Source organism: Hyalella azteca, unplaced genomic scaffold (genome assembly GCF_000764305.2).
Source record: "Hyalella azteca isolate HAZT.00-mixed unplaced genomic scaffold, Hazt_2.0.2 contig429, whole genome shotgun sequence".
Lineage (NCBI taxonomy): Eukaryota > Metazoa > Arthropoda > Malacostraca > Amphipoda > Hyalellidae > Hyalella > Hyalella azteca.
In genome coordinates this window covers 20,425-44,781 of record NW_025930780.1, presented here as the reverse complement: position 1 = coordinate 44,781, position 24,357 = coordinate 20,425, and the positions used below count along the sequence as shown (strand labels likewise).

The 24,357-nt window shown below is 37.1% G+C and overlaps 1 protein-coding gene across 1 annotated transcript; it reads left to right on the top strand.

Annotated features, from left to right (window-relative positions):
- The first annotated feature begins 5,886 nt into the window (after window positions 1–5,886).
- On the top strand, window positions 5,887–15,478 carry LOC108672578. Its single transcript, XM_047879887.1, has 6 exons — window positions 5,887–5,933; window positions 6,457–6,600; window positions 7,857–7,971; window positions 11,035–11,206; window positions 11,668–11,746; window positions 12,295–15,478. Exons 1-6 carry the CDS (start codon window positions 5,912–5,914, stop codon window positions 14,859–14,861), a joined length of 3,099 nt encoding a protein of 1,032 aa, XP_047735843.1. The 5' UTR covers window positions 5,887–5,911; the 3' UTR covers window positions 14,862–15,478.
- The last annotated feature ends 8,879 nt before the right edge of the window (window positions 15,479–24,357 follow it).

The following is a 24,357-nucleotide window of genomic DNA, read 5'->3' as shown; positions in this document are numbered from 1 at the left end:
ACTTAACAAGTATATTCTCTTTATCGAGACCACACATTACTTCTTGTAGTATGCGTAGACTTTCAGCACTAAAGCGTGTTTTTTCAGTCGTTTTTTTTTTTTCTCATGACCATGAGGTCGTGTCGTAATGTTTTTGTCTAGATGGCTGGTATAATTTCTGCTCATCAAGTTGTTCTAGATCCGCGTTTTCGTTTTTAGATTCATTATAGAAATTGAGTGTTTTAAATTTTTGTTACTGGTTGAATGTTTGCAGGGCGCTGATGATGATGAACGTTAGTTAACTTGGCTAGTTTCACAACTCGCTAAGTTAGGTGGTAGGTGTGTGGTGAGGCGATGAGGGCAGTCAGCAATACTCAGCAGTCAGCAACTCAGCATGCATACTTGATACTAGCTATATTGCATAGAATTATCTAATATATCTACTTCTGCCAACTTGCCAAGTTCTGGTGCATGGCTCTATAAAATTAACAGAAGGGTATTATTATTATTATTACACTCAATTTATCAAATATCATTTGTAACTTGATTTTTTTAATCATCAGTCAGACAGTCACAAGTGGAAATGGTCAAATTGACTGCAAGAAGAAGAAATCATTAGGGATGCTACTGTTGCTACAGTAGATTTAACAATAGAGTGAATAGCTATCTCATCACCATCTGAACTAGAGGCTAGAAGCCTAGAAATTAGGTAGCCTTATGTTTAACTGGAAAACTTTGCAGAACACAGAAGCAGTCAAGCAGAAACCACCTGTAAATGAGACTCAAACCTGAAACACAGTCAAATAGGCCTAGGTAGGGTAAATGCGGTATATTCCGACATTGTAGGTAATTCCGTCACCTCTCCAGCTTTTCCTTTATATTTAGCTTTGTTTTAGTTCCATGCGTTTGTTGATGGTTGAAATGGTGACGTCATGCATTTGCGAGTCAAAATACTGCCAAAACACTAGGTCTTGGCCATCTAGTGGGAAAATATTGAGATCCAAAGAGAGACAATGCATGCCACGTGGTGAGATCATTGAAGAATGTGTCAAATTTGACAGTTGACATGGCTCTACCAAATAGGGTGAATAACCGTTTTTATAGGAAGAATATTATGGTTTGAGACTTTTAAATACGTCTGTGAATATATTAGGAATCCTTTAAGTATACTTGTATTTGCTGATTTCAAGTTGTAAATAAATTAATAGATGATTAAGTTGAGATGTTGGATTTAGACACATGAAAACTAATTCTGACACAACTTGAATTGGACACACAGATCGTTCAAAGCTTTGTAGAAAAATTAAAATTTGCTTAATTAAAAGCCTAATAGCTGTTAATTAAAACGTAATTAAGTAGTGTTCAATATTCGTTAGTGTTCTAATTCAAAGCCGTGTTGTATCCCAATACAGCTCACACAGCAAACGGAATTCGAACACGTGGATGTCATTGGTAGGTTTCCATTCTAAAGGCTTTTTATTAAATATGGCAACATTTTGTGATGTTTCATTGTTGCTGACGCCGTGACGCGTAGTGAAGTGTTTTGAGAGTCATGTGAAGGCAACAGAACTTACGTAACGCATACGTTTTTTTTATAGTTTTTCATTTCTCGATGCGTCCTTAATGTGTTGGAATATACCGCGTTTACCCTACATATTACCTAATAAAAATAGGATATTTATATTTAAGAATTTTTTCCTGTTTTCTATGATTTTTGCAAATCACCAGTAAAAATAATATTTTTACATGGGATTTTGGAAGTTTTGCCTAATATTCCAGAATCCAGATTAGGAAATTAGAGAATATAAATAATTTATTTTATTTCGGATAAGTGTAATTGTGTAAAAAAAACTTAGTATTTCAAAGTCCTGTGATTTGCTAATTTCATTATTGCTATTTCTTCTAAACTACTAAAAAATTTTTTTAAAATCTAATTAGGCTATCATCAGTAATTACTTCGGAAGTTGGTGTTGGAAAAAAAATTTGTTTGCACTCCAAACTGCAAAATCAACTGGAAGCCATAAATGGTGATAGATGAATGGGACAAAAACTTGAGTGAATTGCGTAGGAACATTGCTAGCTCATACATATGATGGCTTTTTTCTAGTTTCTTTATTGTAAAATGAAAATAGCTACCCCATTTTTGCTTGCAATATTAAAAAATCACCAGTGAAATGATAGTTTTACCAACAATTTTTGGAAAATGTTATTTAATATCTAAATATGGTACATTGATATTCATGAAAGAGGTGTTTCTGCTTGGCTGCCAGTCATGGCTAAAAAAGAATATGTAGGCAAAGGCTTCTGCAAAGGACATGTTCACCAATCATGAACGAAAGTCAGAGGATCGAAGGCGATCAGATACCACCCTAGTTCTATTCATTGACAGATGTGTGCCAAGTTTTATAATTTCTTAAATTCTTGCTAATATTAATTTGATTTACAAAATTAAATGCATTATGTAAACATGATTTGCATGGAAAAATGTTTAAAATATATTAATTAGATTTTGATATGCATTAGGAATACTTATTGAAAACCTGAATTTTTTCTATTCTTTTCTGGTGCCATCAAAGCCTTTGTATTCTGAACCTAATGTGGGATTATAAAGTGGCCTGTTGAGCAGCTCAAATTTTAAAATTTGGCCACTCTGTAAATTAGTGCCTTTGTGGTCAAAATATTGGCATCTTTCCAAGCTTTTTACCAATCTATCTTAACTGGAAATTGCTACGGTATAGTCAGATGGGGTAAGACAGGACCAAAATCACTAACAAGCATGTAGCATCTATACCATGAATAACTAAAAACCCTAAACCTATCACAAGGTGTAGTTATGCAATGGGCTTCTAAGCTACAACTCAGACTTTCTGCATACAACACAGTTTTCTGTACAGATTAAAAAAAGTGAGCCGGTCCCATCTTACCCCACTGGGGTAAGATGGGACCGGGGCTGGGGTAAGACAGGACTGATTTTTTAATCAAACAAAAATTTATGACATTCGAGCCGCGAGATTTCATACCTACTGAAATTATATGACATTAGAGCCGCGATATTTCAGACAAAAATAGGACTTTTCCAGACTAGCATGTTAGTTGTTAATTCTTTGTAGCTACCTATTTCAATTGCCCTTATACCTACTATAGGCTACTAATTTCTTGAATACTAGACCAGTGGACCTACAGGCTACATATTAATAAAAATAGCATATTTATACCTTTTTGTAAATTTTTCTAGGTACATGATTTTTGCAAATCACCTGGAAACATAATATTTTTACTTGGAATTTCTGGAAGTTTAGCCTGATAGGCTATTCGCTATTCCACATTAGGAAATTAGAGAATACCTATACCTAATTTCTAAATAGGTAGATATTAGATAATTTATTTTATTTTGAATAAGTTTAAAAAAATTATTTAAAAAATCTGTGATTTGCTAATTTCATTGTTGATATTTCTTTATACTAAAGTACTAAAAAATTTTTAAAACAAATTATTAAATTATCATCAGTAAGTAGGTACTTGGGAAGGAGTGTTAGGAAAAAAAAATTGGTTAACACTCCAAGCTGCAAAATCAAATGGAAGCCATAAATGGTGATAGATGAATGGGACAAAAACACTAGTGAAGCTATACTGAAGCAATTGTGAATTTGTGAAGGAACATTGCTAGGCTGCTAGCTCATGCATATCTATGGCTTTTTTCTAGTTTCTTTATTATAAAGTAAAAATTGCCTATTTTGCTTGCAATATTAAAAAATTACCTGTGAAATTAAAGTTTTACCCACAATTTTTGGAAAATGCCATCTAATATTTAAATTTGGTACTACATTGATATTCATGAAAGAGATGTTTCCGTTTGGCTGCCTTTCATAGCCAAAATAGAATAACTATGTATTCAATGACAGATGTGTGCCAAGTTTTATAATTTCTAGCTAATAATAATTTGATTCAAAAAATTAAATTGAATTCTGTAAACATGATCTGCATGGGAAAATGTTCAAAATATATCAATTAGATTTGGATATGCATTAGGAGTACCATACTTATTGAAAATCCCCTTCTGACGGTTCTGAGAGCAATTCTGTTCTGAACCTAATGTGGGATTAGGGTAAAGGCACCATATTCCAACACTGTGGGCCGTGGGTACTTCCAACACCCCTCAACTTTTTCCTTTATATTAAGCTTGGTCTTCGATCCACGCATGCGTAGATGGTTGAAATAGTGATGTCATACTATTGCGTGCCAGATTTCGGCAAAACACTAGGTCTAGCAGGAAAATGTTGAGATCTGCAGAGCTAAAGTCCAAGTCAACTAGTGAGAACATCGAAACATATGAAAGTTGATAGTTGACCTTGCTTTACTAAATAGTGATAAACTGTTTGTGTAGAAAGAATATTATGGTTTGAGACTTTTAAATAAGTCTGTGTTTTGAGAGTGACGAACCGTAAACCAATCAGAACTCAAGTTGCGCATACGGTGATCTATTTATAGTCATTTATTTCTTGCTATGTCCTTAAGGTGCCAGAATATGGTGTGTTAACCCTATAAACTGGCCTTTTGCGAAGCTCAAATCTTGAAATTTGGCCACTCTGTAAATCATTTCCTTTGTGGGTAAAAAAATTACCAATCTATCTTTTTACCAATCTATCTGAACTGGAAATTAGTATCCAATCCATTTGCATTTGCTGATCCTATCACAAAGAAAAAATCCAATTCTCAGCACTGCATGGATTTGCATCTGCCATCCATTTTATTTGGTGTCTATCTCTAACACAAATTATAATTTGCACTTAGTCTGAATTGTTTTTATCATTGGTGATATTAATGTAAATTGCAATATGCAGAGAAGAATGATGGTAATCATTGCCTGACTTGAATGATGAATCTACCTTGGCATCTCTGCCTTCTCTGGACTCTGGGGCAATAAATTTATCACCCTTAAGGCCTCAACCTTTGTTGTACCTTATTTTACAGTCTAAAAATTAGACATATTTTAACTTGCAGACTTTAAAATGTACACTGCCATTCAACAACTAATGTCTAAAATTACTATTTTGAAATAATTTATAAATAGATTAGGTATTTCACTATTTATGATCTATGTTTAATTTATGATTAAATGTGTCTGTAGTCCTAAGGTCTGTCAAAGAGAATTTTAAGGTCTGTATGTGAGTCCTAAAGTCTGTAACTGAGAATTTAACTCGTGCTACATTCATTTTGCATTCAACATCAGCTAAGCATCTCAAAAATTTTTCTCTTGATTTACTGGCAGAAATATCTATTGAAATACTCTCTCCTTCTCCCATGCATTTTAGCCCTGTACATTTCTGCTATTCTCATGTTGAGTCAAATAAAGTTTTCAGTTTTTCAAGTTCTATCTCACAATTGTGCTTAATACTCTCTTGTGTTAAAATCTATCTGTGTATGTTTTCTCCATTTATATTGTAATGCACAATTATATTTCTTTCTTTTCCACAGCTACAGATGTTAGCTAATTAAAAATAACCAAATCTTATCTTAAATATTTTTCACTTTAAAATATTCAAATGATTTTAAACAGCTAAGCAGCTGAAATTTATATAAGTGAACAAAGTTTTATTTGTAAATTGGCTACCAATAACTGCCTGCGCTTATGCACTGATGTTGCAAGTGTCCAGTCTTTCTTAGAGATGATGGCCAGAGGAAGGACATTTGGGCGCAGTAACGAGAGCTTCAGGTGCTCTGTTGCTGCTCTTACCCAGCCTCCTACTGCTGGGATAGCCTAGGATGCCCAATGACTTACAGCTGTGTAAGTAAATTAGGAACGATATTTATTTCTCTGACAGAAAAGTTTTATAAGTGTACCGCAAGGTACACTTATAAAACTTTTTACCTACTTGGTTACTTGTCATCATTACTTATCATCATTTACCTCCTACTGCTGGAATAGCCTAGGATGCCCAATGACTTACAGCTGTGTAAGTAAATTAGCACACAAAATGTGTGTCAATGACATTCTTCTTGTGAATGTGACTGTTTTGTGAGTCTTATTTGGCATATCATAAGACAAAATATTTGAGTCTTATTCTCATAGAACTGAAATTCTACCAATCATTGGATTACACAATATGATAAATTCAAGTAAATCCTTAGCGTGTGGTTATTTGTATGCAAATTAACTGTCGAATTTGAGTGCATAATATAAATAAATATATACACATATTCAATTATTTTTACTAGCCATTTTAGACCAAATAGGATTTGGATGTTATTTCCTAGGAATTCAATAGTTTTATTGGATTGAAACTTATTAACTTTTTAATTTTTAATGTAGCAATTTTTTATATAATCCTTTAAAGTTTTCTCCAGTAAGTCCAGAATTTCATGATAATAATAAATAAAAGCATGAATATTTAATAATGCTACAATTGTGCTATACAAACTATTATGCAAGCACTGTAATTGATTTATTTGAATTTATTTACAAGGTTTTTGTTACAGGGTGCGAGGATTGTCAGGTAGGCTACGAAGGAGACTGTGTTCATCACGGTCCATTGACGAGAGTGAAAGACGCCGATGTAGATTCACGGGCACGCAGAAGTATTCCTGGCATTTTGCAACTGAGGGACCAACAAGACTTCACTGGTGATATGCTTCTCCAATTATCTTTTTGTAATTTTTCCTTCATGAATAAATATGTTGAGTCTTGGAGATATTTTTTGCTTTTGATTTCACCCATTTTTTCACTGTTTCTTCCTTAAGAATATCATTAGTTGTGAAATTTAAATGCTGCTAATGGCATATAAATTTCTATTCATATTTGTTATCTTTTTCTTCTGTCTTATTTCAACGAAGATCATAATTTTTCTCATCTTTTCATCAGAAACATTTTCTAATGGAATAGAATCAAGTATTGCTTTATATTTGATACCCAAAATTTTGAGTATATAATACTTGTAAAGCTATGAAAACTCTACATATTCTTCTCAATCTTCTCTTAGTTATATATTTATATTTCTAATTAAGTAGGTACCTATATACATTTCCTGAGACATTCTGAGTGTGCAGAACACTACTAGCATTCATGACATTGTCAGTTAGTGACACATCTATACTAATGAAATGGACATAAAGCTAGAACAGGAATTGAAGTTAAATACTTGTTATGGTTACTAGTGTTCAAAAATTTTCTTAATTTTTTCCTTTAACAGTCATCTAGACAAAATCCTTACCATCTTCTGTCACTCAGCTTTCATGTGCTCTCCAAAATACTTTTTTGCTCTCTCAAGAACAGATTCATTTGCTTTTCTTTATAAACACATAATTACTGCAAACCACTCCACATCTGTTCTCTCATACCCTACACAATTACTCTCTCTGCCCTTCATTTTGTATCGCTTCTATGGTTATTTATCATTTTCTCTCTTAGACCTCAAATTCCAACTTTGGGTGCTCTACAGGACTTAAAAATTCCGTCATCCATGACACATAAAGCACTAATTCTCTATACTCTCATTCCCCTTGCATGCATTTATATTCCTACTCAGTATTCCATGCCTTCACACCTAACAGGTCACACATACATTCATGCTGGAGCTTGCCTTCACTTCAATGAGTAAATAGGATGAAGTGTTTATCTGTAGGGGTGGACTAATTATAATATTTTTAGATAGTTAATAATTATTGTGTCCATCTTCCCACGCTGAATTGTGTGTCAATATTCAATGCATCTTGAAATTTGTATATCAATCCTCTATCATAAATTTTGTGTTTCAATCTCCCATACTGTGTTAATCTTCTATGCTGAATTCTATTACTCAATCTTCTATCCAAAAATGTTTTTTCTAATCTACCATACTGAATGTTCAATCTCCCATGCTAAATTGTGTGTTATCCCACAGGAGTGTACGCTCGCAAAAAATTAGACAAGAGGCTGCAGTTTGGGCCGCTGCTGGCAGTGAAGGTGCTTGAAGGAACTGACAAGGCCAAGGAAGCAGCCCAACAAATATCTAATAAGTACGTTCACTTGGCTTGGTTTCTTGGCAGTGCATTGCTAGGTTCATGTACGGCCGTTGCAAAACCACATCATTTGTGAACAGTGTTTATAATTAACTAGGAATATCTATTAAAATCTTGGAGGAACAAATGGTATGCATGTATTTTTGCAAGATTCTGGAGCAGCCTGTCTAGATCTGCTTGTTAGCTGATTTTCTTCTGTTCATCTACAAGTAAAAATAAAATGTTGTTGCTACTTAAGTTATTTATGGGTATAGCAAAGTGTAGCTTTTTGGAAAAGGTTTATAGCCTTCCTTGAAGAGTTGTTTGACGTATGGTTATGGAAAGGCCGCAAATTGAATACCTACTCCTGGTTAATTTACATTATGGCTACCAGAGGAGGGCTGGTGTTGTGGATCAGTGAGGAAAGCGGAGAAAAGTTCTTTGACGAGAGTGAAAGACGCCGATGTAGATTCACGGGCACGCAGAAGTATTCCTGGCATTTTGCAACTGAGGGACCAACAAGACTTCACTGGTGATATGCTTCTCTACTTTTCTCTTTGTAGTTTTTCTTTCATCATTTTTCTCATCTTTTCCTCAGAAATAGTTTGTAAGGGACTAGAATCAAGTATTGGTTTATATTTGATAACCAAGATTTTTATTATATAAGTTTAAGTTATATATATATCTCTAATTAAGTATACATTTCCTTAAACATCTTGAGAGTACAGACCACTTGCACTCGTGACATTTTCAATTACTGACACATCCAAACTAATTAAATGGACATAAAGCTAGAACAGGAATTGAAGTTTAAACATTTGTTATGGTTATTGTTCATTAGGTACTTTTTTTTAATTATTTCCTTCAACGGTCATCTAGATAAAATTATTGCCATCTTCTTCTGTCACTCAACCTTCTTGTGCTCTCCTAACTACTTTTTACACTCTCAATAACTGCTTCATTTGCTTTCCCTTATGAACACACTATTTCTGCAAACCACTTCACACCTGTTCTTTCATACCCAATGCAATTACTCTCCCCCTCCCCTCATTTTGAATCACTTCTATGATTGTCAAGGGGAGTGTCTTGGTCCAAAATTGACAAGTTTGGCTTTTCCGGTTTTTAGTCTCATCTTAAAGCTGACATTCTGACCCATCCAACGGTACCAAAACCATTTCTGTATGTTGATTTATGCGTTCATGGCAGATTGCGAAAGGGAAAGGGTTGGTTGAATTCTTTAACATTTAACATAGGAAATGCCTCAGTGCACCTTAAATAGCTAGTCTTCATAATTTCCGCTCCAGTAACCTTTCTGCAGTCGTGTGGGATGGTTTGTGCGCCGTCGTTCTCACCATCCTTGACAGAAACTAAGCTCCAGTATCGTCTTATCTTGCATCCTTGCAACCTTGAATGCCGATTTCATGGCACCCGGGACTTTGTCGGGCTCTACTGAAAAATAGCATTTTGTAACTTGCAAGCCAATTATCTCATACAGTTTCAAAGCTACAGCAATGAGACATCTACCATTCAATTCGCAAAGAAAATATCTACAAATGGTTGCAGGCGTTTTTCTAATTTTGTTATAGCTTGGATTTTATTTTGCAAGAAGGGGGGTGGAAAGGGGTAAAATAAAAAAATTTCCAGAAAATGTACAAAAAATGCTCCCACACTCACAAAAATGGGAATTTCAAAAACGCCTGCATCAATTTGTAGATATGGTCTTTACGCATCGAATGATATGTGTCTCAATGTTGTAGCTTGAAAATCCTAGGCCCGCGGAGATTTTCTGTGGAGTGCAATTGATTCTTATCATTAATGCATGAATCGGGTCCAGCGCAAGACATATCAAAGGCGTTAAACACAATTTTTTTTTGCAAACATAAACAGTCGTATCTGTTTATATCATTTATGAAGATATAATTTTACATCGACTCGCTCGAACAACCGAAAAAAAAAACTTCCCGAAATTGAAAGATTTTGTGGTGAATTCTTTCACCATATCTCTACGGGTACACAAACTATCGCTAATGCTATTCGTACCTACACGCACGCCGTACTATCAACACTTGCCTATGACACGCAGCGCCTTATGTACACGTAGCGTCCTAAGCGCACGTGGCGGCCGATTTCTTGGCTGTGGTTGGTTGATTTAGTTTCTAAAGCCGTCAGTGATTGGCTGACGGAGTTACGAACTCACAACTATTTTTGATAGTACGTCCAAAGGTCACGACAGTTGGCATTGGGTCATATGTTATCAGATCCACTTGGTGCTTATGAATACTGTGTTCGTTTATACTTTCTTGTCATGGCACGCCACTCGCCTCGTTATATTTTATACAATCAGGGAATTTATGGTTATTATTGTCCAAAAAGTGTGACACAAAAAAAACAATTTTGCGACACCAAAAAACGACTATTGTCCAAAAAGCGTTGCACGACAAATGAGCCAATTAAATACTGATGCGCTCGCTCTTTTGCCTGACTGAGCTTGGCTAGGATGGACCCACACAAGTATTAAAAGGTGCATCACTATTTGAATCAAGTGTCACTCGTTTCTTTGAGTGTAGGTTTATGCTCGCATAAAGCCATACATGTACAGTGCATGTACGCAAGTCACATACAAGTCGCTCGCGACTGCATTTAATACCTCCATTTATTCACTCGTGAACTGCGACTGAGTCCCTAAGATATACTTTAAGTGATCCCAGTGTGTCAAAGCGGTTACCATCTTCTATATTGTATAAATGCCATCATGGTCAAGCATCACCAAAGTTTCTCTTGGTTTTATTTTATAGAAGAATGCAGTATCGTATACGTAGCTATGGCCAATTTACCGAAGTATTCCTAATTTGTACGAGCTATTTGCCATTGTTTGTTATTTTGTGCTTATTATTAACNTTCTTCTGTTCATCTACAAGTAAAAATAAAATGTTGTTGCTACTTAAGTTATTTATGGGTATAGCAAAGTGTAGCTTTTTGGAAAAGGTTTATAGCCTTCCTTGAAGAGTTGTTTGACGTATGGTTATGGAAAGGCCGCAAATTGAATACCTACTCCTGGTTAATTTACATTATGGCTACCAGAGGAGGGCTGGTGTTGTGGATCAGTGAGGAAAGCGGAGAAAAGTTCCTGCTGGACACCCGGCACGAGGAACGCACCAACTGGATGTGTTTCGTTAGAGCAGCTCAACATAAAGCGCAGCAGAATGTGGTAGCCATCCAGTACAGAGGACAGGTTTATTTTGTCACCATCAAGGTGAGGGAGTTCTATCTCTCCCTCTTGGGAGTTTTGTTCTTGTAATTACTGGAATGTTTGTGTATTTATACATGCTATTCTGTGTGGTACCTATTTATATTCTGTGTGGTATGGGCTAATTGTGAATGATGAGATACATACCTACTCGTTGGTTTTCTAATGGTAATTTTAACATATGAAATTGTCATGGTACACTACTTCTGACCCCTGGTCAAAAATTTTCTTTCTTCATCTTGCGGTACCGTAGTCCTAGTTTACAGTCTATTTTATTTCATTGCCATTGAGGTTGTTTTCTGCTAAAGTCAAATATTTGTTCCACGTTTTGTTGAACATTTCATGTCTGAAACCTCTGAAGGTAAGTTAGTAGTACACTAGGGTGTTTTTTTCTTGTTCACCAAGAATGACTACATTATGTTCTCGAAAGCAGTTTATCAACTCATTAAAATGCTATATTTTTTCAGGAGATCCCAGCTGAGTGTGAGCTGAGGGTTTGGTACTCAAAAGATTACGCGGAAAGAATGGGAACAAGCCTCTTGTCAGGTACCGTGTATGAGTTACTTTACAATCTAAATAATAACAGCTGCTGTAAAAGTTAATTTAGAGTCAGATAACCGTCTCACTAACGATCCCAACCCACAAACAAATGTTCATTCTAAAATATGACGTTCCATTTAGCTGCTCCTGATTTTGTGGCTTTTAGTCATTTGGGAATTCGGAATGAGTTTGATCGCAATTCAGACTGCTATGTGTAAAACTCACTTGTTTTACATTTTTAGCTAAACAATGTCAACGGCTAGTCAACAATTTGTTGACATTTAGTCTTCTGAGCAGAAAAAGACACTAAAGTTTAAATTATACGAGTGATGGAAACGTCCATGCCCTACTTAATGGTGCGCGATGGACCGAAGTAATTATATCATTGAAATATTGGCTGGTATCATACCGGTAGATTCTTATCTAGAAATTTCAACACTAACTCCAAATTCACCATGTTTACCAACCTAATGCTTATCAAAGATGTCCAATATTTATTTCCCACACTTGCGTCTGTTTGTTCTGGATTTGTAAATGTTAACATTTTTATGCAGAAGAGAGACAATCGTGGCAGTTTCGTACTCGAGAAAGGTTTCGTTGCCTGGGCTGTGGCGCGGTATTCAGCAGCTCCAGCAGCCTCTCCAACCATCGCTGTTCTGCAGAAGGAGGAAATGGTTCGGCAAAGTTGCTGGCAACTTCCACTACCTCGGCTGAAAGCACTCATACTTCCTTTACATCTGCTGTGTCCTCTACTTCAGGACTTGCAGCTGCTGTTGTAACCACAGCTGCTATACTGAGTAAATTTGCTTGTATTCCTAGTAGCAGGGGAGGCATTGCTCTTCGGTCAGGTAGACGAATACGAGGCCTTAGCCAGCGCTCCTTATTGTCTGGAGCAGGTGTCGGTAGAGGGAGATCATCTAAGAGGGCTTCAGCGCAAGGTGCGAGCTTGTTTGCGAGTACTGCAAGTGCGAGGCCAATTTCGCCATTAAGTTCTTTCTCAGTCGCTAGTGTTGTGCCAAGTTCGGTTTCATTGGTGAGTACGGCTCCGAGTTTAGCGTTTTCGGTGAGCTCTGGATCAGCTGAGAGTGTTAGTACTGATATTTCCGAGTCAGTCACAACCCAAGTTCCAAGTGTCTTGCAGTTGTCCAACGTTGAAAGTATATTTTTAACTGAGAACCCCCAGCCATCAACTTCTGGTGCTTCTACTGAATCAAGAAAGAAAAAACTCAAGTTTGAGGAGACTAAAGTTGAACCCACCAGTGAAAGTTTTAGGCCCAGTTCGGAAGAACATTTCACAAAAAGACTTACATCGAAAGGTGGCCCTGCCAAGAAGTTGAAGGGTTCCTCAAGTGGGAGCCGTTCAAGCTCTAAACTTGCCCCTGTGACTCCTGATGAATTTAGCTTTACTGAACCAGAGGCTGCTGATGTCAGGCATTCAGAGAGAACTTTTGAGACTTCTCATGAGGAGCTGACAAGCGAGTCTATTGCTAGTGAAATTCGTGCTCAGGTATTGCAAAGTGTTCATAGTATAAGTAGTAGCAAAGATAGTGAAAGCTTAGTTTTACCAGTGAGAGAATCGCGTTTGTCTGAAGTTCTTGAACCTGTTCCTAGTGTTGTTGCTATCGAAGAGTTTGCCAGTGTTGAAGGTGCTCTAGCTATTGAAGTTACATGTGTCTTGTCTTCTGAAGCTGATGTTGGAGATCCGTTGCTTGGACAACCTGCGGTTGCGGAATTCAGTGAACCAATCGAGTTAGCAGAGGAGCAAATTGGTGCACCAGCAACTGACGTAGCAGTTGCTGGACCATCCAGTGAAGAGGTTGGGGTAGAAGCCAGGCCAGAGGAAGTGTGTGGAGTGTGTGGGGAAATCGGACCTCATGCGTGTACGACTCGAGTGTTTGCGTGCCCCAGTTGCAATAAGACCTTTTCGTCAAGGTTCAAGCTGAGCCGTCATCAGCTCATCCACGGCAGTGAGCGCCACTACCGCTGCACCATCTGCGACAGATCATTTCACCGTAAAGACCATCTCAAGAATCACTTGCAAATCCACAAACCAACGAAGCAGTTCAAGTGTGAGAGGGAAGATTGCGGTAAGGAATATAACTCTTATATGTCCTACAGGAAGCACTGTGCCTTCCATTCTGCTGAGGAAGGAGACCTCCAGTGCAAATTCTGTTCCAAAATGTTTGATAATAAAGACGATCTCATCTATCACCTGAAGGTGCATGTGGGCACTCGAACTGTTAAAAATCCTAGCGAAAAGAAGTTTCAGTGCGATCAGTGCGACCGGAGATTTTTCACCCGCAAAGATGTGAAGCGACATCTCGTGGTGCACACGGGCACACGCGACTTTTGCTGTTCGCTCTGTCCTCAGAAGTTTGGTCGCAAGGATCACTTGGTACGGCACATCAAGAAAAGCCATGGCGTAGTGGACCTGACCCGGCTAGAGACTTTGGCTGATCCATTGGCCATCCCAGGCACCTCTGGAGGAGCTTCCGTGCCGTTGTCCCCGGGTCTTTCCTCCATGTCTACCTCTTCTGGGGAGACAACTGGGCTGCCCCCTTATATGCTACCACCTTCTCCTACTCCTCAGACGTCTTTACCATCTCCTGAACCCAGCACATCGCAGGAGTCTTCTTTACCACCATACCAGGATGTCGGTACTCCATCTTTCTCTGGGTTCATAAGCGATCCCTCGGCAGACATGAGGATTTTGGTTGGGGACCCAATCAAGGAAGAGCAAGACCTCACCGCCAGCATGACGGGACTGGGCCCCGACATATCTAACATCCTTGGTCTTTATCTGCCTTCATCAGAGGGGATCAACATGACAAGCCTCATGGAAACTTCTTCAACGTCGTCCATCGTCACCACCCATCCGTCGCACCTGGAGGATGTATCGTCTTTGGCTCTTCCGCCTGCGTATTCCGCCTCGCATTTCCAGCCCATGTCTCCCTTGACTGCTCAATTTACTTCCCCTCACACTTCGCCCACTCCTCCCGAAGAAATGGAGAGACTCTTGCCCATTGTCCCAGGAACCTCTACCACAACAACCGCGTCCACTACCCCAACCACCACCAGTCCTACAACCTTCCTACCTGGATTTGACCAAGCGTTTCCTTGACCTTTTCTGTATATTTTTTTCCTACACTTATTTTCCACTGCCAGTGCCTCTACTGTAGTTTCCTCCTGCGTTTGCCAGCAGCCAGCATGGCCGAGCGTCAGTCTTATGCTGCAGATTTGAAGGATTATTAGAACGTTGTAGGTTCCTTACCAAAAAATCGACTAAGTGTAAAGTTAGGTCTGTAAAATGATCCAAATCATTCAATTTCAATTGTTATTAGCTTTTAAATTCTAGGTTTCTGCAATTGTCTTATTGCTGCAATGCTTGAAAGGAAACCAAGTACCTGATTGGCAAATTTCTGTAGGCAAATTAGATTCCCGTGAAAGTTGCTAGAGAAGCTTCGTGTCGTAGGTGTACGACGTTATTCGCATGGTGGCTTACATTTCATGCGGCAAGATTGATGTTATAATATTTTCAACCTAGATTAAGTTTAAGTAGCGTTTATTTTCAGCTAACCTAATATTGTCGTAAGGTACTGCTACCTCTTTTAGTTGTGTAAGTGTGGAATGCCAATGATAGTACAAACAAAACAATGTGCCGAAAGTTCGAGTCTGCTGCATGCCTGCACCTCCTACAGTTTAACTACTCACTTTACTCTTTTCAAAAATACATTCTTCTGTTCATAAGAAGAACTATTTCTATTTATGTCTTCAGTCGCAAGGAATGTTCATGCTATATGAGTTCCATAAGCTCTTGTGCCTTGAAATATTTTGCAAATTATTCGTTTCTTGAATTTTATTTATCATTACAAAAAATCGATCGATAATCTTGAACTATTTCAAGATGGCTGACATATTAAGAGAGGATATTTCAACCTTGTTAACAGTTGTATGAGATTTTATGTAACCTGAAATTCAAAGACCTTCCTTCAATTTTGGTAGTGAACTTTGTCTTGAGTTGGTCTCATTGGGTTCTCACTTGGTTTATTTAAGGAAATATTCCATAAGGATCTTTGCTTTGACTCGTCTTAAGGCTCTAGTTTGTATTGCTCGATGTTCACATCGAGTTCTAAACGGGTATGCTGTAATTTTAAGAGATTAGTTGTATGATTAAATCTTGCGTCTTCTAAGAAGCGCGCAACTTTATTCTATTGCTTATAAGAGTCTTTATCTTCGAGGTTCCTAATTTTTAAGATTGTTTTCATTTGGCCTGTAATGCACATACACATCATCTTATGCTTTTGCTCCATCACTCAACATCGCTGGATGTTTCTACGTTTTTTTATTCACAAAAAAATAACCAAAAGCAACGGCAGCTTTTTTTACAATATAAATATTCGACGGTTAGCCGTTGTCCATCGTGGCATCATGCTGGAGTTTCTTTATAATAAATATATCGACCAAGTCCCGACTGTGCCGCGGATAAGAAGCACAATTATTTTAAGCATCACAAGTTATTCAAATGTTACTCGGCGTTGTTGTAATTGAAATTTGGATGCTTTTTGTAGGGGACTTCAATAATTATATTTTGTTTCTGCCCCTCCTATTGGAGCTTGCAGTGCAGCATAGACGTTAGCGATGACTAGTTTCAAGCATGAGGTTCATTTTCATCAAACTAAATCATTCCAATCAGACTGATAACCTTTTATCAGACTGTTAACCTTACATCAGACTGTTAACCTTATATCGAAGCCTTGATGCGCTGTTTATTTTTGTTTAGAGTGCATGGATTTGTCTTGCAGTAGTGCACTCTAATGCTGTCCTTACGTATCAAGTCCGTTACATGAATATTTCTGCTATTAGATTTAATTTATTACTGACATTATTGTCATTGACTGTTACCTTCAATTCTTCTGTTCAAATTCTATCCTAAAAGTGGTGTGTGTGCGTGTAAACTTATGACTTATTACTCCACTGCCGCTCTTAACGAGAATATATATATCATACTCTTTCAGATTGCTGTGAAGTGGCATCCAGCCTCTTTAGAAATAAAACCTTCTACGTTCCAGCTGAAAAAGAATAATAACTGTACTCATGTTACGCACTAACATGTGATAATAATTTTATGGCATAAAGAAATATTTAATTGAGGCTTTGCAAAGCTTCGCTTCTGTTCATCGCAAGTGTCACTGTTCCCTTTTGGCTAGTATTTATTGTTGTTGACCCTAAACAGCCAACCATTTAGTTATAACCAAGGAAATACCTCAGTTTTTCTGTTAAGTTTTACAGCGATAATATAATAAGTTAAGTTCACTCTTCAGTATCCAAAACTACAAGCTCTGTAGAGTTGTATTCATTTTAACGTGTACTGTGGTGTCAGACCCCAGGTAAACGTGTACTGTGGTATCAGACCCCCAGTTGAACGTCCACTGTGGTGTCAGACCCCAGTTGAACGTGTACTGTGGTATCAGACCCCCAGTTAAACTTGTACTGTGGTATCAGACCCCAGTTGAACTTGTACTGTGGTGTCAGACCCCAGTTGAACGTGTACTGTGGTGTCAGACCCCCAGTTAAACTTGTACTGTGGTATCAGACCCCAGTTGAACTTGTACTGTGGTGTTAGACCTCAGTTGAACGTCCACTGTGGTCTGAGACCTCACTAAACAGCCCATGTCGCACTATGGTGCGCGAGTAGCACATCTTTGTTTGCTGCTATATTCTTCTTATAGGATAATATAATTTTGTATGTTTTCCGTACATATCTTAAGGATTGCCAAACGCTTCTATCAAACGGGTGTTAGTTCGTCGTGTCTTTAAGGATATTGTTGACTTTTAAAAACTACTTGATTAAGTTCTATATTTTCGCGTGACTATTGAGATGTTAAATTTTCTGATATTTTTATGTTGTTAGATGTTACTTGAATTTTCTTGAAAATTTCCGAGCAAAGACCAAGTCTTCGCTTGCTGTACAGCATATATTTGTGGAGCATCTCTTGTGTCGTATGGTTTTGTTGCATTGAATTTTTGTCTAATAAATTTTTTTTGGTTGGCTCGTATGTATAAATTCATCTATGCTCTAGAAATTGAGGCTTGCTCCTCACGCAACATTTTTCCCAAATCAGGGACATTATTTGCATGTATTTAAGTTGAATTTTCAACCTATTCCTGGATTATCTTATTTACTATGAATGCAAACGTTCTCCGTATTTTATCTTCCCTCGTACCCTAACAAAATTTAAAATCGCCTCAGCTTCTGGTTCCAAATCAGAAGCTGCCGCGTCTGTAAATTTTCGCTGGTTAGGTATATGAATTTCCTTGTTAGGCGACACAAAGCCTAACTGTTTATTTGATGTCAAATGTTCACAAAGTAAATTCTGAATTATATCCACGTTATGTTGCTAAAATTAAGCCCGGATTATGCCGCTCTAACGATCGCACACTCTTATAAATTATTGGGTTGTCTTGTCTAAAAAGTGACGGACTTTCTGACTTACAACGCAACGGATACTCCCTTATGCCAGGCCAAACTGAGTCAGGATGACACACACTGGCTAAGACAAGGGCCAATACTTTCAAAAAAAGTTAAGAGATCGTAAGTTCATCAGCCAATCACTGACGGCCTTTCGAGCAAAATCCACCAATCATAGACAAGAAAATAGAGCGTAAGTACTTACGTTCACTTAGCGAGTTTTGAAAGTATGGCCCAAGGGCTAGAAGTGCATCGGTATTTGGACAAAGTCTCACTCATTTTTCTTAGAGTGATTAATGACGTTGCCATGCATAAACACTCAACTCGGTTACTCGTGTCAGGGCTAACATTTCGTGAGTGCGATGAAGTCTTTCGTTAAGAATTTATTTTACTGTTCAGTAACCATTGGTTGATTTTTAGACTCAGATGTCATGACGGTATTCTTGGATCTATAAAAAGGGCAATTGTTTTTTTCTATGCAGCGCAATTGTTTTTTTCTATGCAGCGCAATTGTTCTATCACGTGCAATTGATTCTTATCATTAATGCATGAATCGGTATTCACTCGTGAACTGCGACTGAGTCCCTAAGATATACTTTAAGTGATCCCAGTGTGTCAAAGCGGTTACCATCTTCTATATTGTATAAATGCCATCATGGTCAAGCATCACCAAAGTTTCTCTTGGTTTTATTTTATAGAAGAATGCAGTATCGTATACGTAGCTATGGCCAATTTACCGAAGTATTCCTAATTTGTACGAGCTATTTGCCATTGTTTGTTATTTTGTGCTTATTATTAACGTCTACTATTTCCTTCGATGGTGTAAATACTTCACGCTTTATTATTCCACTAACATTTAATTTAGTTCCTTCTTACGCGAGTTTGCCTTGAGCCTCTCGTCGTCATTGTCGTAGTGATCTTTGTCAGCCATGCCCATGCTTCTCCATAACTTGGCTAAATTACATGGTGGGATGGGTTGTAGTTTATTAATTTTTACTATATGGGAGAGGTGAGGGTTTCTCACCCTTAAAGTACATGAGTGATGAGAAAGATTATTACTGGGGTAAATTGATTATTTTTGCAACCTGTTGCGTCCAAATTTTGGGGTCATTGGAGGTTAATTGAGAAGTTGGGTTCTAATAGGGACATTATTTAAATGGCTATATTTCTTAAGGAGGGAACCTTCTTATTGTGAAATTTATAAAGGAGTGCCGATTGTAAAATTCATTCTCAAGTAACGAAGGCAAAATTGTTAAGAGAAGTAAGGAGCAACTTGCTTACTGTGAAATATTGAATTGATTGACAATCGAAATAATTAGGCTTGAGTAACAGGCTGAGATGAAAGTTTTCATTGAGGAAAACCGTAATCGTTGAACTGCGGGTCCTGGTATGGATATATTCGTGTTGATTAGCAAGCAATTACGTCATTCTTATTGTTATTATTACTCTACGAAGAGATTATCGTAACTTGTGGTATAATCAGGACTTTGGTAGCGCGCTACATATTGAAAGGACGGAGATTCTTGAAGCCATTCTGTGGATTCGTAAATTGTCAGTCTTCAGGTGGTGCGTATATGCTTTGGTTTGATTATCGTGTTTATCATTTTCATCGATATTATAATAATTGGAAAATAATGTACATTCTTTGTATGCGTTTCCTCCAGAATTCACCTATGAATGTTTATGTATGACCTTGTCCCATGTCTGCCTTACAATTCGTACGCTGAGAATGTTTTCGCAATGATCGTCCCGAGTTCACGTTAATTTATCTGGAACAATCATTCATTTTTACTTACTAATAAGGTAAGATTTATNTGTATCTGGAATAATCATTCGTTTTACTTACTAATAAGGTAAGATTTATTTACCATGTCGCAGAAAATGTTAACTTCGACGCAGAAAACTTTCTGTTGAAGCTAATGATGTTGTTCAGAGAGATGTACTTTTTTCAAAAACTTTCTTATATATTGCGGTTATTCTTCAATAAACAGTCGTAAATTTAGACGTTGAATGATACATGTATATTATTGTGTTTTGCTCGTGGCTAAAGTATTCATATAATTTTTAATTGAAGTGCTCATAATTGTTTTGCGTCCATTCGATAGTTCTATAAATTTTTGTGAAACTATCAGAGTTATATAGAGTTGCTAGTAGCTGAAAGTCAGGAAAATCGAATATTGTAATATTCACGTTCGTCTTCAGGTGCTAGGACCAACCTCGTCATTCAACAATGTTGATTGATTTTCTTGGACAAAATGTTTTCCCTTCCAGATTTTGATGTGCTTATGTCTCGTGTCAAATGAAGGCTATAGGGTTCTTCGTCTTGAGTTACAGATAAATTGTAGACGTTATTTTACAAAGATGTTTCATTGTTTTCATTGTAAGCGTGAACGGTAATGTCCGTGAGGTGAACTTCTTGATGCGTGGCAAATCAATGTTTGATATATTTTTTGATGCAACTATAATGCATTCATGCAATGAAGTCTCATAATGCTTGAGTCTTGTTCGCTGTTATGGGTGATAGATGAGTAAGGTAGTCTTGATCATTAGCTTACAGTTGCCTTCCAACATCCATCGTAGGAAACAAGGCTGTCATTTGTTTGATTTAACCCAAAATATCAACGTACCCTTTCATGCCATATCACCGTTTGTCGTCATGCAGTATAACCTGAATCTTTCGGTAATAAAATAAACATCATTTCCTATTATGGGTACGGAGTCTCTGCCAGTTTGGCGAACCAAGATTTATTGTTGTTTGCTTGCATCAGATGACTTTTAAGATTTCTTATCTGAAAAATACCGCTTTATATCTGAAATCTAGCCGGATGATTGCTGGTCTCTGTTTAGAGCCTGAGGTGAAATTTGCGTCCAATGCCAATGCGAATATCGTAGCTAAATTAACGTGTTCATTTCGTTTTGTGATTACTTACTGTCGTGCAATGTTATTTGGCTCGCTAGACTAAATTACCGTTACTGTGCTGTTCTTTGTATTTGGCTTGTTAATCTAAATTATCGTTACGGTGCTTTTATTTGGCTCGTTGATCTAAATTATCGTTACTGTGCTGCTATTTGACTCGTTGGTCTAAATTATCGTTACCGTACTGTTTGGCTCGTTAATCTACATTATCGTTACGGTGCTGCTATTTGACTTTTTGGTCTAAATTATCGTTACTGTGCTGCTATTTGACTCGTTGGTCTAAATTATCGTTACTTTGATGATTTTGGTTTGTTATTCTAAATGATCGTTACGGTGCTGATTTTTGGCTCGTGAGTCTAAATCATCATTGCGGTGCTGCTATTTGGCTCATTAATCTAAATTATCGTTCATATGCTGCTATTTAGCTCCTTATTATTAATCATCGTTGCGGTGCTGCTATTTGGCTCATTGATCTAAATTATCGTTACTGTGTGCTATTTGGCTCATTTATCTAAATCGTCCTTGTTGTGCTGTTATTTGGCTACTCTCTTATGTCTGCGGCGAAAAAACCAACTGCCAAAGCTTTCTCAAATCAAAACAAAATTTGCAATTTTTAATGAACTCTGTCACAAATTTCAGGTGCAATGCAATCACCAGAAACGAGATGACCTATGGGCATGCAGTAGCTTAGTTTCTACGAGTTTTTTTTTTATTTTTCTTCTGATTTCCTAGTTTTCATGTTTCAAATCTTCACTAATCTAATCCGAGTGAGCAACGAGAAAAGCGTTACTTTTCTGTGATAGGACTAAAAGAATAGAAGAAATATAATTGTGTGGAAAGTGTGAGTGAATTACACGTAAGTGCTTAAATGTGTATTCCGTGATTTGATTGTGGATGAGTGTTTCAATTTCATGTGATTTTCTCAACGTTCAGCCAGTCACTGCCAAGCAAGGCTGTTACATTAACATTTAAACGCGCTGTGAGTGTTAGCCGTTATAAATTAGTAGTCTTCCTATGGCTTGAGACTCTGTGAAGTTGTAAAAGTGTTTGAGGGTAACTGCTATGTAGGAAATTAAATCCTATAGTATTTCATACGGTGCTGGAATTTGCTTAAGAAATCGAATGTATCGTATCTTAACGCTGTAGATTATGTCTCGGCTTGAAAAAAAAATGTTGAAAGAGTTGCGGAACCGGTGACGTAAAAACTTTTAGGCTCTGGTACAAGTTTTTGTTAAGTTTCTTTGTGATCTTCTAATTGCCTTTACTATTTTTAAAATTGATGCCAAATGTTGTAATCCCTGTTTGTCAATGACGAGAGATTCCTCATCTTTGCTGAATTTCAGATCAATTATATCGCGGGATTGAGCTAAATTGATACGAGAATATCGCGTGACATTTGATGTGTTCTTATCTAACGTTGCATTACAGAGACAGAGAGTTAAAATTGAAACCGAAGCAGCATTTCGTTGCAGTCTTACCGTTTTCTTTGATTTTTTTGGTAATTCAGTAGATTTGGTGTCATTCGAAGACTACTGAAACCATTTACTGGGCAAATGATCAAGCTTAGTAAATGGCAAATTGAATTGACGCCTAAACAGTAACTTGAGTTAACGTCTAACTCAAGTCAAAAAATGTCTCCCAATCATCCATGTGTTGATCATCATGCCTCCCTCTATCATCACGATCATCATGCCTCCCTCTATCATCGCGCTCATCATGCCTCCCTCTATCATCACGCTCATCATGCCTCCCTCTATCATCACGCCCTCTATCATCACTATCAACATCATAGTAAAATGTTCAAATTTATCTATGAAAATAAATTTGGCATAATATGAATTACTATGCCCTCGGTCGCCATGCATAATAATTTATCAATTGTGTTTTTCAAATCCAATATTCTAATTTTTTTAGTGATTGCATGGGTTAATTTATCTTGAAATTAACTACACTTTAATACGTCTAATAAATTAATTTATCAGTAGTAGTATTTCCACATGTGCCTAGTGAGCGCTTAAATCTTGCCACCATATCTTATTTATATCTTGTCGAATCAACCGAGACTTCAACGAATGCCTTGTATTGGTTCGCAAAATTCTTGCAACTCGTGATTATTAGTGTTCATGGGATGAGTTTTCTGTCTCCAGCCATGACGCTCTCACTGAACCTTACTGTAACAGCTGAGTTACATTCTTCCCTAGGAGACCTCCGTGCAATTCAAAATTATTTAATCATGAATTAGTAAATCTTCTCTGTTACATATTATTATGATTTTCTTGGTGTCCCATAATCTTATTGGCCGTCCTAATTGGGCATGACCCTATTTCACTAGAAAGTTTCGTGTGATACTCTGGCTTTCTTTTTCCAGATAATAAATTGTGACTTGCAACAAAGCTGTTACAGTAACTTTGTTCTAACCGCTACGATAAAAATAATCTAATGCTGTGAAACTCAGCGTATGTTAGTGCAATGTTCGCGACATTCCTAATAATCGCCAAATTGTTGCCTGCATGTATTTTCGAGATATTGTTTCTAATTTCAGTCAATATTTCTACATTTTTTGTAAGTGTTAGAAGTTGCCATTGAGTATGGATTGATAAAACTACATCCTTCTTTATGATAGTCATCGAAATGCGACTCGTTTGTAATCTCTTGCCCAAATATATCTCGGGTGATCGCTCGTCAATCCTCAAAGATACTTAATAATGTATTACATCGTTTAGCCACCAACATAAACCTTGGTCTCAAAACCAAGAGAACGGTGTATTTTTTTAGGTGTAAACGGTCAAAGGTTTAAGCAAAATTTCCATGGTTAACTAGACTTTGTTTGCTAGTACGTGCATGTATATCGTAAGTTTGGTGCTCTCTTCTATGTACCCACCCTATCATGAAAATGACTGTTGCTAAATCGATCTTGATCGATGGGAAACGATGTGTTCATGCCTGAGGCCTCTGGTAAAAACGATGATCGTGATTTACCTTAAAGTATAGTCTAAATAATGCAGCTCCTTTACTTCTTTAGTCGTAAGCCTGATAAATTTGTTCACAAGTTGCCGGCAAAATGAATAATTTTAGTTTATAAATGTGACTGTTATACGAAATTCTAGTATTGAATATTGATATAAATTATAGCTTCTTTATTAGAAATTTATGACTGTTCTGCGGCTTTTTGAGATGGTCAATTTTGGGTATTATATTGAAATGTTGTATAGTGCGCATACATCAGTATGA

Excerpts from the sequence above, each read along its gene's own strand:
- LOC108672578 (XM_047879887.1), top strand. The coding sequence starts at position 5,912 with ATGCCCAATGACTTACAGCTGT. Across the intron at positions 5,934-6,456 it reads GCCCAATGACTTACAGCTGT|GGTGCGAGGATTGTCAGGTA; the intron begins GTAAGTAAATTA and ends TTTTTGTTACAG. Across the intron at positions 11,207-11,667 it reads TTTATTTTGTCACCATCAAG|GAGATCCCAGCTGAGTGTGA; the intron begins GTGAGGGAGTTC and ends ATATTTTTTCAG.